At 44.1% G+C, this 12,921-nt stretch overlaps 1 protein-coding gene across 1 annotated transcript in view; it reads right to left on the bottom strand.

Annotated features, from left to right (window-relative positions):
• RP1 (RP1 axonemal microtubule associated) overlaps positions 1-12,921 on the bottom strand; it is a 1,008,071-nt gene that overhangs the window by 903,535 nt on the left and 91,615 nt on the right. The window contains exon 2 of the mRNA XM_063923729.1: positions 2,072-2,729. Within this exon, the coding sequence (XP_063779799.1) occupies positions 2,072-2,716 (645 nt within the window). The 5' untranslated portion in view covers positions 2,717-2,729. The remainder of the gene's footprint in view (positions 1-2,071; positions 2,730-12,921) is intronic.

Below are 12,921 nucleotides of genomic sequence, written 5' to 3'. Positions count from 1 at the left end.
AGAAATGCCAATGTTGACTGGATTGTTTCACAGGACTGGTGGGGACCTCTACAGCCGGAAGTGATTGTGGATATCCACACAATCAGCTGCACAATAAGCATGTGCTCTTAGGTAATTAAGCCTGACAACCTGTTCAAAATGATACAAACTACAATTCCCTTACCCAGTCTTAGCCTTTGAAATACATTTTGGCAATATAATAATAAAGAGAAATTTTCACAAAATGCCGTAAACCTTAGACTGAACAAAAGTCAGCTGAATGCCTAAAGACCACAATTTCTTTAGCAAAGAGAACGTCCTTTTCAGCCTGAAGGTGTCCTCCCCATTAGTCTATGACAGAAGTTATAAAAGAGCCTCAGCTGGTTCACAGAGCTTGCAGGGCCTCCACAATCAGTAAAGTTCTCCATTTTCAAACATTAACAAAAATAACAATAAGGAGAAATTTCAACAAAATGTGATATTATACTGAGTATTTACACAGCATAGATACAAATAGGAAAACACGTAAATATCTAAATAGAATTTTTTCTTTAACATTGTTCAGAAATTTTATCTCCGGCTTCCACCCCTTGAGAGGAATGCTAAGAGGAGCTTCGCGGCAGTGATCAGCAGATTCTCTTTTCAAGTGCTGACCTGTACCATTTGCTGCAACTTCTCGGGCTGTCTTGATCAGCCTGACGTCTTACCCCAGCTTTTACCCCACTTTTTTGTTTAAGGGTAGGCACTGAGAGCATCCACTCTGACTCTAACCCTTTCAGTAGGGTTAGAGAGGAGGCCACTGCCGAAGATTCAGCACCCCCCTTCCCCTTCCCCCTTTCATTATGCAGGGTGGTCTGTTCCAGAGATACTTTCTGTTGCCAAGTGATGTCATCTGTAATGGCCCGCAGCTTCAGCATGGGGGGGCGCGTTAGCCTGCCAGCACTGCTCCCCTCCATAGCCAGTTACTGATGTAATGCCACCAGACAATTTCTGAATGCCCAGTATGAGAAACCAGCGTTTGAACATGAGGGGCTGACACCACTGTTTGAATAACAGCTTCCGGTCATTTTTGTGCCACCAGCCGCTGCTGGACCGCGGCTTTTCACTGCTGCATCCGCCGCCATCTGCAGCCTGCTCCTATACCTCCTCCTCTGCAGCCCCATATAACAGTTACGCCCACCACTCCTCTTCTATAGCCACCGCCACCATCATCCTCCTACCTGCTGCAAGATCATAATCCTCACAGTCACCCTGAGATTTCCCTCTGGTTGCTACTTTTCATGTAAAGAGAGATTGACATTAGAGAGAAAGGAAAGAGAGAAGGGAAAAATGTGGTGCAGATTTAAAAAAAATAATAATAATTACAAATTACAAATGAAAAGCACCTCTGTGTCTTAAAACATAAACTATACCAGGTAACCAGGATGCAATCAATTTGCCGGCTGAAGGGATCCCGGCGGCCAGGATACCAACGCCAGAATCTTGACAGCCGACAATGTGAACATCCAAAATATCGGCGCATAAGGGCTATTCCAACTCATGGGTGTCTACGACATTCTGCCGGGCGGGATGCCGCTGATGGCATTTTGAAAGCAGGCATCCCACTTGATGGTAAATGGTATGTATTCCCAGCTAACCTATGCCCTTATTTATCAATGAGTGATACATTTCACTGTGAGTGATAAATTGCACCAGCCAATCAGCTCCTAACTTCCATGTCACAGGCTGTGTTTGAAAAATGACAGGAGTTGGTTGGCTGGTGCAATTTATCACTCACAGTGAAATTTATCACTCATTGATAAATAAGAGCACTAGTGCTAACCTACTCCTTCAGTAAAGGGGGGGAGGAGCTTATATACCCTAAAAAGTTAACCTATTAAGTGCTGGCTCTTCAACCCTCACTAAGTCTATACCCCATAGTCTAGAAGTGTCCCCAGATGGATGAAGGAGAAGATGTAATAGTCTATATCAAACAAACAAGTATTTGACTATATTTTACTCTACTTTCTGATGAATCCACTTTCATAGAATGTTATTTAATTATTAATTAACATTTATTTATATAGTAACATTTATTTCTATGTACGCTTACCCTTCTTCCATCAATGCTGTATAGTTTAAAGACTGGAAACTGCAAAGTCTCTGAGATTTGGTCCAGAAAGGCATCAAAGTTTTGTATAGACTTCTTATTCAGTACAAAATTCTGTTTAAACTCTTTATCTCCATTTTTGTATACAACAAAGTTCTTTGAGCTTCTAAGTACAATAGTGTTTTCCCTTTGAAATGGGGTAACCTCACTTTGCCGAGTCCCCTGCATAGCTCGGCGCCGTGCGCTGATTGGTCTGCTGCTCTGCCACAGCAATGGTTTCTTGCTTGCTCTTTCAAGGTTTATTGGCTTAATCTTTTTTTGATGGGAACAAATATAGGATTTACCATCTTCAAGTTCCTCTAGAGTGGTTACGGGGTGTATGCCTCGTGGAGTTGTTATATTCCTTACTCCAAAAGGTAGGGGTACTTTTTTGGAGAGGCTGTCTAGCAATGCGTCGAATGTCTTGAATGATCGATTGGTCACAACCATTTTTATTCCATTAAAGCGTGGGTCTCCACTTTTGTAGAAACATATTCTTTTGGTGAAACCAGGACCTGTCATTCGTGAATTCCTTGTAGAAAAAGCTGGTATGCTTTCTGTAGAGTTGGCTGGAGCCACCGAGATATTGGTAGATGTAGTTTCACTCATTTTTGAAGGTAACCTAAAATTCAATAATATATAGTTTATTTAACTGCTATGGAACAAGTTTAAAATATACAGTGTAACAGATTTAATAAATTGGTTACATTCCCAAAAAATGGTGGAAGGATAATGGAGGTATTTGATTAGTCAGAATTTTCCATGGAAGCTACTGCATTTTAGTTGACCCAAGGTGTTGCTATAAGGAAATTTGTTCATCAGACACCCAGCACTGGGCCTTAGCCCAGCTTTATCAAAATCACAAATCAGCCAATTATTGGATGAGTGTGCATGTGCTATGACCGCATCGTGCATGCATGAAGGCCAAAATGTGAAGTCAATGCAATCGCAGGCCCAGCAATATGCGATCTCATAACGATTGCAGGAAATGTCCCTTTGTGGGAGGTCACATGGTGTTTGCGGGAAGTGGTTGAAAAAATGCAGGCATGTTATGGCCATTCTCGGGGCATGCATCTGACGTCAAGTGCGATTGCTGCAATTAAAAACATGGCGCTGCTGTCACTGTAGCCGCATATATCCTGCATAGGCATGGGTCAACCGGTATTGTCAATGATTCTTGGTTTTCTGCATATGCACCACAGTTATGCGACTGCATATGCAAACATGCAAATGCATCATTGGGCGTTTTTTACCTTTTTGGGCGGCACTTCGCAATTTCTGTCTCAGTAGTGATTTTACCTGAATTAGGCCCACTGTTTCATCATTAATATGAATCTGCTCTATGGAGTTGCCCCCAATTTGCTGCCTAGTGTTGAGAGACACTACTGAGAAATCTGGGACGTAAGCTGTTATTATCTAGTAAAGTTTTAGATTGCCATCTAAGTACAAATCAACTATTTGTCCGTACCCCTCCCACCCAAATCATATTCCTTAGATATTTACCACTGAAATCAAGGGCATAGCTAGCATAGGTGCAGGGACTGCAGCTGCTATGGGGCCCAGAAAGGGCTCCGCCCTACCGGTCAAAGTTACATGTGTTACAGATGTGTTCCTGCTCATCCTACCCACAAACGAGTCTTGTGTGTGGTTGCATCATGATTGCGATTAGCTGTAGCAGCCTGCGACTCATTCGCAGGTGTGCAAACACCATGCATTCCAATTAAAACAGGTGCGTACGCTGTTGCAATGAATAGTGCTATAGATGATAGAGAACACATCTGTATATACATTTCTCACCATTGGGTGATACATAGGGGCCCTTACAAACTTTTGCCTTGGGGCCTACAATCTATATATATATTATATACCCCAAAGCAAAAGTTTGTATCACCCAGTGGTGAGAAATGTATATACAGATGTGTTCTCTATCATCTATAGCACTATTGAACCTGCACCTGGACCTGCTTATTGTAATGTGGTATTAAACGAACTGGATAGCATTATAATGTTACACAAAGGGGGTCATTCTGAGTTGTTCGCTCGCTAGCTGCTATTAGCAGCATTGCACACACTAGGCCGCAGCCCTCTGGGAGTGTATCTTAGCTTAGCAGAATTGCGAACGAAAGATTAGCAGAACTGCTAATAAATAATTCTTTGCAGTTTCTGAGTAGCTCCAGACCTACTCCTAGATTGCGATCAGCTCAGTCCATTTAGTTCCTGGTTTGATGTCACAAACACGCCCTGCGTTCGGCCAGCCACTCCCCCGTTTCTCCAGACCCTCCCGCGTTTTTCCCGGACACCCCTGTGTTTTTTAGCACACTCCCGGAAAATGCTCAGTTACCACCCAGAAACGCCCCTTTCCTGTCAATCATTCACCGATCAGCAGTGCGACTGAAAAGCGCCGCAGGATCCACAGCAAAACTGCTAAGTTTTTAGTTAAATAACTAAGCGCATGCGCCCTGCGTGCCTTGCGCATGCGCATTTTGCAACAAATCGCAGCATAGCAAAAATCGGCAACGTGCGAACAACTCGGAATGACCCCCAATATGAACTGGGGACACTGTAATGTGGCATAATATGAACCTGGTACACTGTATGCCATAAATGTGAATTGGGGGTACTGTGTTACATAATGTGTACTGGGAGCCCTACTATGCTACAGAATGTGAACTAGTGCACTACTATGGTTCATAAAATAAAATAAGGCCTTGGTTCAGAAAATGAACTAGGGCACTATTATGGGGCAAAAAATAGCAACTGCTGCAGAGAGGTGTCTCTTTAGAAGCATTGGGACAGGGGCCCTTCAAAATGCTGCTATGGGGCCCACAAACTTCTGGCTACACCCATGGCTAGAATGTCGCAGAGGCGAATGAGTAAATAATGTACAAATGCAAGTTATTCAACTGTAATTTTATGATCTATTTCTACAAAAGTTTTTTATTTAACGTTACAGATTTTATGTACTGTATATTTTTTGCTTTTTTTTCTGTGCAGAATTAACCCCCAAACCCCCCTAACCAGAGGTTCTGCACCTAGCATGGGGATGGTGCACGTTTTAATGGGGTGATGGATAATTGATGATCTAAAGATACACCAAGCGGCATTCCATCACCTAACGATGCTCAAAGTGGACATATTAGTCGTTGCTCATACAGACAGATGCATGTTCACTGTGACAAGGTTTGCAACAGTATTGGCATAAAATAGCACATGCTACCTCAGCAAAAGATGCACACGTGGATGTGGCAGCCTATAACATAGAAGCTAGTAGCATGTTAACTTTTATATATTGTGGCAGCCTACAGAGTCTGCAAAGATTTCTATAACTCGTTCCCTAAGGCAGGGCAGTCGAGAGCCGGGATGGGCCCAGATATTTTTCAAGGGGCGTGGCCTAATCACAGGAGGTGTGGTCTTGTACCCTTAGGAAAAAATACTAGAAAAAAATAGTATTTTAAGCACCTCCATGGCCACACTGCAGCCCAGAACACAGCAGTGTGTGCTGGGCTGAGGAAAAGAGCTGCAGCTGCTATTGCTAGGTAAGAGGGAGGGGTCCTGGGCCAGGGCCCGGGTAATTTGTACCCTCTCTCCCCCCCTCTCTTGGCACCACTGCCCTAAGGTACCACTCCCAGACAGCCTACTCTGTTCGGGAAAAGAGAAGAGCAGATCTTTTCTGAGCAGATGCACAGAGCAGGGAGCCCCAGAGGTTACACCAGCATTGACGGACCCTTAGCTAGGATTTGCTATGAGGCCTGTAATGCTCTGTTCCTTCTCTGGTGTTGGTAAGATTGTGTTACTCTGACGCATCTTCACTTATTAAAACAAACTGTAATTTTCTGTGATAACTCAGATGCAATCCTACTATTCATTTCACATTCACAATAAACTGCAAGAGCATTCAACCAATAAACATTTCATGCATATTAAACACGTATTTCCTTTATACTATGCATTCAGCACTATAGGCTTATTTAATTGAAATACATACCAGTAATTACCAGCAGTTTATTGCTGGCATTTAATTACAATGTTTGCATGGTTAAACAGATAGAACACAACAGTGTGACTTTACTAAGTCAAGCGCAATCTTCCGGGAATGGTACTAGTTAAAAATTCATGGCTGTCTGAAGTCAAATATAAATATATATGCAGAACACAGATAACATTCAGCAGCATTTTGCGGTGTTTGGCTCACTGTCAATGATCTCTTGAATTAGATCCAAGACACAATAATGAATACACTTTGTATTATATAATGGTCAGGGACTGTAAAGTGCTGTTTTTAAATTCTATCTTCCAGGTTTATTGATAAGCAGATTTTAAAACCCAATAACGTATTTACTAATGATCTACATAACAGTTATTTCATCAATTTCCAGTTAAATACTGGAATTCTAAAGTATTGTCAGAATCATGGTACAGACCATTGGTTCTCAAACTTATTTGAAACATGGCGCCCCAGAGTATCAGAATTGTTTTGACAGCACCCCTAGGCCAAACGTTTCCTATTGAGGAATTCAGAATAAAATATTGTTTAAAAAAATAAATGTTTATATGTCATCCTTAGGTTCAGTTATGTGGTAATTAGAGATGTGCACCGGAAATTTTTCGGGTTTTGTGTTTTGGTTTTGGGTTCGGTTCCGTGGCCGTGTTTTGGGTTCGAACGCGTTTTGGCAAAACCTCACCGAATTTTTTTTGTCGGATTCGGGTGTGTTTTGGATTCGGGTGTTTTTTTTTTAAAAAACCCTAAAAAACAGCTTAAATCATAGAATCCCAAAGTATTATTAACCTCAATAACCATAATTTCCACTCATTTTCAGTCTATTCTGAACACCTCACACCTCACAATATTATTTTTAGTCCTAAAATTTGCACCGAGGTCGCTGGATGACTAAGCTCAGCGACCCAAGTGGCCGACACAAACACCTGGCCCATCTAGGAGTGGCACTGCAGTGTCACGCAGGATGGCCCTTCCAAAAAAACACTCCCCAAACAGTATATGATGCAAAGAAAAATGAAAGAAAAAAGAGGTGCAAGATGGAATTGTCCTTGGGCCCTCCCACCCACCCTTATGTTGTATAAACAGGACATGCACACTTTAACCAACCCATCATTTCAGTGACAGGGTCTGCCACACGACTGTGACTGAAATGACGGGTTGGTTTGGACCCCCACCAAAAAAGAAGCAATTAATCTCTCCTTGCACAAACTGGCTCTACAGAGGCAAGATGTCCACCTCATCATCATCCTCCGATTAATCACCGTGTACATCCCCCTCCTCACAGATTATCAATTCGTCCCCACTGGAATCCACCATCACAGCTCCCTGTGTACTTTGTGGAGGCAATTGCTGCTGGTGAATGTCTCCATGGAGGAATTGATTATAATTCATTTTAATGAACATCATCTTCTCCACATTTTCTGGAAGTAACCTCGTACGCCGATTGCTGACAAGGTGAGCGGCGGCACTAAACACTCTTTCGGAGTACACACTTGTGGGAGGGCAACTTAGGTAGAATAAAGCCAGTTTGTGCAAGGGCCTCCAAATTGCCTCTTTTTCCTGCCAGTATACGTACAGACTGTCTGACGTGCCTACTTGGATGCGGTCACTCATATAATCCTCCACCATTCTTTCAATGGAGAGAGAATCATATGCAGTGCCAGTAGACGACATGTCCGTAATCGTTGGCAGGTCCTTCAGTCCGGACCAGATGTCAGCATCAGCAGTCGCTCCAGACTGCCCTGCATCACCGCCAGCGGGTGGGCTCGGAATTCTGAGCCTTTTCCTCGCACCCCCAGTTGCGGGAGAATGTGAAGGAGGAGATGTTGACAGGTCGCGTTCCGCTTGACTTGACAATTTTCTCACCAGCAGTTCTTTGAACCCCTGCAGACTTGTGTCTGCCGGAAAGAGAGATCCAAGGTAGGTTTTAAATCTAGGATCGAGCACGGTGGCCAAAATGTAGTGCTCTGATTTCAACAGATTGACCACCCGTGAATCCTTGTTAAGCGAATTAAGGGCTCCATCCACAAGTCCCACATGCCTAGCGGAATCGCTCAGTGTTAGCTCCTCCTTCAATGTCTCCAGCTTCTTCTGCAAAAGCCTGATGAGGGGAATGACCTGACTCAGGCTGGCAGTGTCTGAACTGACTTCACGTGTGGCAAGTTCAAAAGGTTGCAGAACCTTGCACAACGTTGAAATCATTCTCCACTGCGCTTGAGACAGGTGCATTCCACCTCCTATATCGTGGTCAGTTGTATAGGCTTGAATGGCCTTTTGCTGCTCCTCCAACCTCTGAAGCATATAGAGGGTTGAATTCCACCTCGTTACCACTTCTTGCTTCAGATGATGGCAGGGCAGGTTCAGGCGTTTTTGGTGTTGCTCCAGTCTTCTGTACGTGGTGCCTGTACGCCGAAAGTGTCCCGCAATTCTTCTGGCCACCGACAGCATCTCTTGCACGCCCCTGTCGTTTTTTAAATAATTCTGCACCACCAAATTCAAGGTATGTGCAAAACATGGGACGTGCTGGAATTTGCCCAGATTTAATGCACACACAATATTGCTGGCGTTGTCCGATGCCACAAATCCACAGGAGAGTCCAATTGGGGTAAGCCATTCTGTGATGATCTTCCTCAGTTGCCGTAAGAGGTTTTCAGCTGTGTGCGTATTCTGGAAAGCGGTGATACAAAGCGTAGCCTGCCTAGGAAAGAGTTGGCGTTTGCGAGATGCTGCTACTGGTGCCGCCGCTGCTGTTCTGTACATCTACCCAGTGGGCTGTCACAGTCATATAGTCCTGAGTCTGCCCTGCTCCACTTGTCCACATGTCCGTGGTTAAGTGGACATTGGGTACAACTGCATTTTTTAGGACACTGGTGAGTCTTTTTCTGAGGTCTGTGTACATTTTCGGTATCGCCTGCCTAGAGAAATGGAACCTAGATGGTATTTGGTACCGGGGACACAGTACCTCAAACAAGTCTATAGTTGGCTCTGCAGTAATGATGGATACCGGAACCACGTTTCTCACCGCCCAGGATGCCAAGGCCTCAGTTATCCGCTTTGCAGCAGGATGACTGCTGTGATATTTCATCTTCCTCGCAAAGGACTGTTGGACAGTCAATTGCTTGGTGGAAGTAGTAAAAGTCGTCTTACGACTTCCCCTCTGGGATGACCATCGACTCCCAGCAGCAACAACAGCAGCGCCAGCAGCAGTAGGCATTACACGCAAGGATGCATCGGAGGAATCCCAGGCAGGAGAGGACTCGTCAGAATTGCCAGTGACATGGCCTGCAGGACTATTGGCATTCCTGGGGAAGGAGGAAATTGACACTGAGGGAGTTGGTGGGGTGGTTTGCGTGAGCTTGGTTACAAGAGGAAGGGATTTACTGGTCAGTGGACTGCTTCCGCTGTCGCCCAAAGTTTTTGAACTTGTCACTGACTTATGATGAATGCGCTGCAGGTGACGTATAAGGGAGGATGTTCCGAGGTGGTTAACGTCCTTACCCCTACTTATTACAGCTTGACAAAGGCAACACACGGCTTGACACCTGTTGTCCGCATTTCTGTTGAAATACTTCCACACCGAAGAGCTGATTTTTTTGGTATTTTCACCAGGCATGTCAATGGCCATATTCCTCCCACGGACAACAGGTGTCTCCCCGGGTGCCTGACTTAAACAAACCACCTCACCATCAGAATCCTCCTTGTCAATTTCCTCCCCAGCGCCAGCAACACCCATATCCTCCTCATCCTGGTGTACTTCAACACTGACATCTTCAATCTGACTATCAGGAACTGGACTGCGGGTGCTCCTTCCAGCACTTGCAGGGGGCGTGCAAATGGTGGAAGGCGCATGCTCTTCACGTCCAGTGTTGGGAAGGTCAGGCATCGCAACCGACACAATTGGACTCTCCTTGTGGATTTGTGATTTCGAAGAACGCACAGTTCTTTGCTGTGCTTTTGCCAGCTTAAGTCTTTTCATTTTTCTAGCGAGAGGCTGAGTGCTTCCATCCTCATGTGAAGCTGAACCACTAGCCATGAACATAGGCCAGGGCCTCAGCCGTTCCTTGCCACTCCGTGTGGTAAATGGCATATTGGCAAGTTTACGCTTCTCCTCCGACGATTTTATTTTAGATTTTTGAGTCCTTTTTATACTGATATTTTGTGTTTTGGATTTTACATGCTCTGTACTATGACATTGGGCATCGGCCTTGGCAGACGACGTTGATGGAATTTCATCGTCTCGGCCATGACTAGTGGCAGCAGCTTCAGCACGAGGTGGAAGTGGATCTTGATCTTTCCCTATTTTTGGAACCTCAACATTTTTGTTCTCCATATTTTGCGCACAACTAAAAGCCACCACAGGTATACAATGTAGATGGATGGATAGTATAGTATTACTTATACTTATGGACGACGAGTGACGACACAGAGGTAGGTACAGCCGTGGCCTACCGTACTGCTGCTTAGTGCTTATATATAAATATAATATACTGTATAACGGACCTGGTGGACAGTGTCAGCAGACTGCTAAACTAGTATGAAGAAAGAAGGCACAACTAAAAGGCACCTCAGGTAAACAATGGAGATGGATGGATACTAGTATACTTATGGATGACGAGTGACTGACGACACAGAGGTAGCTACAGCCGTGGACTACCGTACTGCATCTGCTAGTATAGAGATCATAATGATATAAAAAATATATATATATCACTACTGCAGGTATATATAATATAATGACGGACCTGCTGGACACTGTCAGCAGACTCCTAAACTACTAGTATGAAGAAGATAGAAAAATAAACGCCACCACAGGTAGGTATACAATTATGGACGAGCACTGACGACACAGAGGTAGCTACAGCCGTGGACTACCGTACTGCGTCTGCTAGTATAGAGATGATAATGATATAAAAAAGATATAAATATCACTACTGCAGGTATATATAATATAATGACGGACCTGCTGGACACTGTCAGCAGACTCCTAAACTACTAGTATGAAGAAGATAGAAAAAAAAACCCCACCACAGGTAGGTATACAATTATGGACGAGCACTGACGACACAGAGGTAGCTACAGCCGTGGACTACCGTACTGCGTCTGCTAGTATAGAGATGATAATGATGTAAAAAATATATATATATCACTACTGCAGGTATATATAATATAATGACGGACCTGCTGGACACTGTCAGCAGACTCCTAAACTACTAGTATGAAGAAGATAGAAAAAAAAACCCCACCACAGGTAGGTATACAATTATGGACGAGCACTGACGACACAGAGGTAGCTACAGCCGTGGGCTACCGTACTGCGTCTGCTAGTATAGAGATGATAATGATATAAAAAATATATATATATCACTACTGCAGGTATATATAATATAATGACGGACCTGCTGGACACTGTCAGCAGACTCCTAAACTACTAGTATGAAGAAGATAGAAAAAAAAAACCCACCACAGGTAGGTATACAATTATGGACGAGCACTGACGACACAGAGGTAGCTACAGCCGTGGACTACCGTACTGCGTCTGCTAGTATAGAGATGATAATGATATAAAAAATATATATATATATCACTACTGCAGGTATATATAATATAATGATGGACCTGCTGGACACTGTCAGCAGACTCCTAAACTACTAGTATGAAGAAGATAGAAAAATAAACCCGACCACAGGTAGGTATACAATTATGGACGAGCACTGACGACACAGAGGTAGCCACAGCCGTGGACTACCGTACTGCGTCTGCTAATATAGAGATGATAAAGATGATAGAGATGAACAAAAAAAATATAACACTACTGCAGGTAAATATTTATATAATATAATGAATGACGGACCTGCTGGACACTGTCAGCAGAATGCGTTTATAGAATAAAAAAAAAAAACACCACAGGAGTGTTTAACTTTTTCAGGCAGACAATATACTGGTGGTCACTGGTCAGTCACACTGGCAGCAAAAGTGTGCACTGTACTCCTGCTATAACTGCACCCCAGTCTCCCCCACAATTCAGCTGTGTGAGCAGTGAGCACTCAGCACAGTCAGATATACATAGATGATATTATCATGCAGCACACTGAGGCTGAGCACAGATATGGTATGTGACTGTGTATCGTTTTTTTTCAGGCAGAGAACGGATTATATTAAATAATAAATAAAACTGGTGGTGGTCACTAGTAACTATCAGCAAAACTCTGCACTCTGAGTACTCCTAATGCTCCCCAAAATTACTAAGTTAGTAGTAAATCAACTCAAGTGTCTCTATCTATTCTAACGGAGAGGACGCCAGCCACGTCCTCTCCCTATCAATCTCAATGCACGTGTGAAAATGGCGGCGACGCGCGGCTCCTTATATAGAATCCGAGTCTCGCGATAGAATACGAGCCTCGCGAGAATCCGACAGCGGGATGATGACGTTCGGGCGCGCTCGGGTTAACCGAGCAAGGCGGGAAGATCCGAGTCTGCCTCGGACCCGTGTAAAAAGGCTGAAGTTCGGGGGGGTTCGGATTCCGAGGAACCGAACCCGCTCATCTCTAGTGGTAATGGACAGGATTCACTTCTGTCTGGCCACATATTGGGGTCATTCTGAGTTGATCGCTCACTGCCGTTTTTCGCAGCACAGTGAACAGGTTACTACTGCGCATGTGTATGCACCGCAATACACACGTACGTCGTACGGGTACAAAGCGGATCTTTGCAGGACGATGGATTTAACGAAAAATCCATTGGCACAGCCGACTGCAAGGAGATTCACAGGAAAAGGGCGTTTATGGGTGTCAACTGACCGTTTTCTGGGAGTGTTTGG

The sequence above is a fragment of the Pseudophryne corroboree genome, chromosome 5, assembly GCF_028390025.1.
Source record: "Pseudophryne corroboree isolate aPseCor3 chromosome 5, aPseCor3.hap2, whole genome shotgun sequence".
Lineage (NCBI taxonomy): Eukaryota > Metazoa > Chordata > Amphibia > Anura > Myobatrachidae > Pseudophryne > Pseudophryne corroboree.
This window is presented reverse-complemented; position numbering and strand designations above follow the sequence as displayed.